Source organism: Nanorana parkeri, unplaced genomic scaffold (assembly GCF_000935625.1).
Source record: "Nanorana parkeri isolate BGI_ZX_2015 unplaced genomic scaffold, ASM93562v1 scaffold1139, whole genome shotgun sequence".
Lineage (NCBI taxonomy): Eukaryota > Metazoa > Chordata > Amphibia > Anura > Dicroglossidae > Nanorana > Nanorana parkeri.
This window is the reverse complement of record NW_017307407.1, coordinates 505,289-511,271: the sequence shown is the minus strand read 5'-3', so window position 1 is coordinate 511,271 and position 5,983 is coordinate 505,289. Positions and strand designations below refer to the sequence as shown.

The 5,983-nt window shown below is 39.3% G+C and overlaps 1 protein-coding gene across 1 annotated transcript in view; it reads left to right on the top strand.

The window, feature by feature from the left end:
* Positions 1-5,983, top strand: part of NEK11 (NIMA related kinase 11) — a gene marked incomplete at its 5' end in the record, with an annotated part of 142,270 nt that overhangs the window by 40,343 nt on the left and 95,944 nt on the right. Inside the window, one exon of the mRNA XM_018568112.1 lies at positions 5,227-5,353. Coding sequence (XP_018423614.1) covers positions 5,227-5,353 — 127 coding nt within the window. The remainder of the gene's footprint in view (positions 1-5,226; positions 5,354-5,983) is intronic.

The window sequence follows — 5,983 nt, the reverse complement described above, 5'->3', positions numbered from 1 at the left end:
TGTAAATGGGGGGCTATAATTCTACTTTAATACGACCAGCAATGTGACGTGTATTTTTGCTGATAATCTAGCAAACGCATATTTTTCATGAAGCTTATTGTTATATTCTATATCCAAGTAAGTATGCAAAAATATTCTCCGCATGATTACATTTTGATAGTTAATTCCTAAACTGCCACATATCTCCATACTGCTCAGAACTAAGACGTATCAGAGGTATAGTTTGTATCAGCTTGGAAATTAATTACATTGCTTCTCATGAGTCGAGAGATTATGCCACACACAACAGTTTTATCTTTTAACATACATCAGGCAACAGCATCCAAGACATATTTCCCCAGACTTTCAGAGGTAATATGGTTATGCTAAAATGAATTTCCTTTGTTGCTCGATTGTTCAATTCTTGAGCTCACACATCTTGTAGTTCTTTATACAGTAAACTCCCCGTTATCCGGCATCCACGGGGATTGGTAGATTCCAGATAAATGTAGTTTCTGGCTGCTTGATAGGTACTATTAAAAATAGGTCTAACTAATGCCATACTCCATATTATACCATACCATAACCAGGGGCATCCCGAGGTCGGGTGTCACCCGGTCTCTAGACCGGGTGACACCCGCCGTGTCTTCATCGCGTGTGCGCATGACGTCATCGCGCAGGCACAACCCTCTGATGAGGCCTGTCGGCGGCCATCTTGGTGATGGACGCCGGCAGAGAGGGGAGGGGACCTTCACCCGGCAGGATGAGGTATGCCGCCGGGTCCCCTCCTCAATCGTGACACTGTCGGGCTCTCGGTCCATGACCGAGTGCCCGACTTTTTAGAGGGGGATGACACCCGGGGTGCACCCCCACACCCCCCTTGTGATGCCACTGTCATAACAAACTCTGTATTGACTTCATATTAATATTCTGTATCTGTATAGTACCAGCAGCAATCACACTTTTCTGCCCGATCCTCTACCCTCCAATGATGCAGAGCCCTCTCTCACCTCCTACAAGGTCTCAGAGGAACGGCAAAACAGTGAGTGCACAGTGGATTTTTTTCTGGTAAGATGAGAGTTCCGGTTAGTTGGATACCGATTAACAGAGAATTTACTGTATACAGTGACACTGTATCCTGGCATCACATAATTTGTATGTGTAATATGTTTTGTAAATTTTACATTATTATTTAGGATACATAAAGTAGCAGCATCCCTAATTGAATAATTTTAAATAGAAGCAAGTCTTTTTTAGGTATTTATCCCTTTTTCTGGTAAGATGAGAGTTCCGGGTTAGTTGGATACCGATTAACAGAGAATTTACTGTATATAGTCCAGAGATCCAATCACTTCTTTCTAATGCTCATGCAGCAGGAACTATTTGAATATCATTCACTTATATAGGGCTGCTAAATGCATAACATTGCACAAATGTAAAGCCCAGACCCAGATTTGTTTTGTTTAAGCTTTATCTCTGTCTGTAACCCCACTAGGGAGATTTTTTTTCTTTATTCACCTGTAATACCATTACAAGAAATGTGAGAAGCAGGACAGTAAGGCACAGACATCAAATAAAAATATTGCCAGCAGTTCTAAACATGCATTGTGGTAACACATGCATTACTGCAACACAGGTTAATTCACCATTTGTTAGTGCAATCTGGTGCTATTCATTTTCAATAGCACCCCAATGCACTAAGGGATTGCAGTGCATCGCAATGCATGGCCACGCACAACCGTGCATTGTGGTGCACTGCATTGCTGAAAATGGCGAATGTATGCTTTCTGGTCCGCTTTGCTGAGTTGCAGTGAATAGACTGCTTTAGCACAACACATGGATTTGCCTTGATGCATGTGTACCAGAGCGGAAAAGTGTGAATGAGCTCTAAAAGAGCAGTAGAAATTTAGTTTCTGAACTATATATGTAACTTCTTGACCCTTTTCTTCCTGCATTACCGGGCAGATTAAAATTTACAAGCTTGGCCTAAATTTGATAGCTGAAAGGAACATGTTAGGCTTTTTGTTCATCTGGTTTGTCTGTGTGGACACATGCAGTTCAATGTTTGGATCAAAAATAAAACACAGGGCAGGTACAACATGCCCCATTCTAAGTATCCTTTGACTAGAATGTACCTACAAGCTAACATCTGAGTATACTGTAAGTCCTATTAAATGTATATCCACTGAGAAAATAGGCAGAACATAATTAATTGAGGAAAAAACAACCTTTTATATTGCAAAATATAGACAACAATTTTCATTATCTCACTTGATGTGAATACTGATACAGCAATTAGACTGCAGTCTTGATGACAGAAGTCGCCTAATTAAGATGTACTCTCAGTAAAAGGACTCTGTCTTTCTGTCTTCGGTTGCCTCATGTTCATGTATCAAATTTAAAAATTATTTGTTGCTGAATTTATGTAACTTTAGATAATTATTTTTGAACACAGAAATGAAACTGGTCGAAATTGGTTTTGGTGTTCCTCTCTTCAGCAAGTCCATTTAGCAGATGGATAAGTCAGTGAAGCAACTAATGGAATACAGCACAGAGAAAATGTGTATAAAAATGTGCACCAAACAGTTTAAACATCTGATAGGTAACCCTTGTAATTTGAAATGCCGCTAAATGAACAAAATATGCAATTGGATGGGAGAAACATTGGAAAATAGGCCAACATAATTCCAGTTGAACAAAATAAAGGAGTTTACATGACATATTTCTAAGTTAAGGTGACAACATTGCTTAGATATATACACCGGGGGGAATTTATCAAGATTGGAGCAGACAAAATCTGGAGCAGTTGCCCATGACAACAAACCCGTATCTCTCTACCGCTTGCTCAGGTAAGATTTGAAAATGAGACCGAGAAGCTGATTGGTTGCAAAGCAAATCTGCTCCAGTTTTGCTAAATTCCCCCCACTGTGTTTTCTCTGCGAGCATCTTTGTCTGTTGTTCCTGTGTCCTAATGAAGCCTCTTGGATGTGAGGCCCAGGCTGTAGCTTCTCTCCAAATTGATATTATTCTCCATTTGTTTTTAAAACTAAGGCAGGTTCCCTGTTATTTAACTATTAAATGTCAAATGGGATTTATCACCAGAAGGGGCAGGGCTTAATCACAACTTCATGGCCATGTGAACAGTTGGAGCCAAGGATCCAAAGGGCTTCACAGGTATATAGGAATCAATCTGAAAATTCTAACACAGGTGTTTTTTGGTACCACAAGATATCTGCACTTTAGCATTTTTGTTACCTTAGGCACATTTAAAGGACAGGTCAAGTTTATTTTAAATCTTGCTTCCTAAAAAAAATGTAAAAATAGAAATGCCTGTAAAAGAAGGCATTTGGTATTTTTTGTGCCTCCATGCTGCTGGCTCTTCCCCTGTTGAAGAGCTACCATTGTAGAAGAATCTTCTACAGCCAGCCATGTGTCAGAAGTTTGGTCTACCTGATACCTACCACCGGCCCCTACATCTCTACAGGACACACTGGTGATGTAGGAGCTGTCAGATGAAACCACAGTTCAAGGCTGAGGATTCAAGCATCTGACTCTCCAGGAAGTTAGCACATGTCACCCGCCAGACAGGTAAGTATCAAGAGTCTTGTTTTTCCAGGTGTCAATTTATAAAAAAATTTGATTTAAGGGGATTTTATGTAAACTGTTTGCTGTATGTTAAAACAGCATAACTCCTAGCTATGTGCATGGGTGACATTTCTGAATTCAGAACCCAGAAGCATATTGAGATCTTTCAGAGCCCTATTGAAACACATCTTATTGAATTCTAGATGGACAGCAACTTGTCATTAGCTGTAATCTATCCTTCTACTTTTAAAAAGATAGTATTAGGAACACTAATGACTTTGATGAAGGTATTAATCATACTCAGTCACCATCTGCATTATATTTTAATAACCCTTAATGACCTTTAATGGAAATTTAAATCCCTGAGGGGAAAATACCAGTTCACCTCTATTTATAGTTCTAAACATTAGCTAAATATTTAACTGAGGTCTCCATTGTTCTTAAATAACAATTTGTGTACCAGATGGCCAAATCATGTAAGGCTTATCCATTTTTTTAATTTTTGTAATGTTTTTCTCTTTGAAAGGGCACAACTTGATGATAATTAAATAACCTAGAGTTATACTGCTGCCCGCAGGAGAAATGGACACCAAGCACATAGAAAACTAAAAGCCACCACCCCCCTGAGGCTATAACCCCTGACGCCTGCTCAGTTTTGCTTAGTGTCCTTGGGAGAATAGATTGCTCCTTCCTCTCTGCTTTATTTTTCACTTGAATTGGAGGAATGTTCTACTATCAACAGCTAGTAGTAGATTAATGCCAGATATATGAAATCCTGGAAGTCTCTTCAGATAGCCAACGAGCACAGGTTTTCCCATTTGTATACTGGTGTTCTGTCTGCCATGGTCCTGCAGTCAGCAGGGATGACCCATTTCTGTTTCAGTTAACACAGGACTCTTCTTTCTTAGACTACTTGCTAAAACCGATCAGGTGGGAGAGGTTATAGCCTCAAGAGGGCTTGCACAATAATCTGGCAAACAGGAAGTGCAGAGGCATGGCATAAATAGGAAGTTCTAGGGAGGAGCAAGGAGTTCAGAGTTCAGCAGAAACTAAGTTTAATCGAGGATTACACAGGAGATCAGGCAAGGAGCTATCCAAGGTTCTAAGGTGGCTCAGCAGGTAGAACCACTGCCAGCTACAGCAGAGGCCCTGGGTTCAGATCCAGTTCCTGACATCCTGAGAGCGACCCATTCTTTCACAAATGTTTGCAGAAGCAGTCTCTATGCATAGGTGCTTGATTGTATACACCTATGGCCATGGATGTGATTGGAACACCTCACTCCAATGATTTGGAGGGGTGTCCCAATATTTTAGGCAATATAGTGTGTATAGATAGATAGATAGATAGATAGATAGATAGATAGATAGATAGATAGATAGATAGATATGTATTGTATTTCAGTTCATCTAACATTCTATTTACCCCTCTTCTGAGACCTACAAAATGTAATAGAAATTATTAAAACATAATATGATGTGATGATAAATCTTAATTAGGACTCTTTGCTAAAGTGCCATATTTATTATTGATGTGTTTACACAGTTAAATATTACAGCTCAAATTGCCATTTAATATGATACAATCATTTTATCATATATATATATATATAGTACTATAGCACACATGTTGTTTATTTCATTATTTATTCCAAATGCTTCCAGGGGATTTTGGGGTTTCTCGTCTTCTGATGGGCTCAAGTGACCTGGCAACAACCTTCACCGGGACTCCGTACTATATGAGCCCTGAAGTCTTGAAACACCAGGGATACGATTCAAAGTCTGACATTTGGTGAGTAGGCGTTCATCAGAGTGTCTGGGAAGTGTATAGTTATTCTCCAGTGCAATTAATCCTAACATGATGACAATAATAAGGACAAAGCAGGAATTTGTGTCTGGAGCTAATTTACATAAGCTTGAATTGTGTTCCTGCTGTGTACTAGACTGCTTACTTGCTAACATTTCAAGCTTCCAGGGACAAGTTGCATGCATACCCTTATGGAAATGATAATATCTAAGGTTATTAGTGCAGACAGTTCAGTACTGTACACTTAACACTAACAATTAATTATAAAGGCATATGTGGCCATAAGATTATTGTACCCAATTCATCATTTTATTGTAATTTTTTTCTTTTTGATTAATCACATGCTATAGTTTTCTGATTCTAAACCCTTTAGGAAATTTGGATCCATCCACGTTTTGTTAAAGGTTATGCTCCAGTCAAGATAGTCTAAAAAGGTGCAACTATGAGCAAAATAAAAAGTGACATAAATGTTGTGGTCTGTCACTAGCTGTTTATGTTTAACTTGATCCTGCCAATAGATTCTTTATTTATCCACTTCTTTAACAAGCCAAGCTGTCCAGCAAAGGTTTCAGATACAGGGGTTGGGACCAGGGCTGAAGCAAGGGGGGGGGGGGG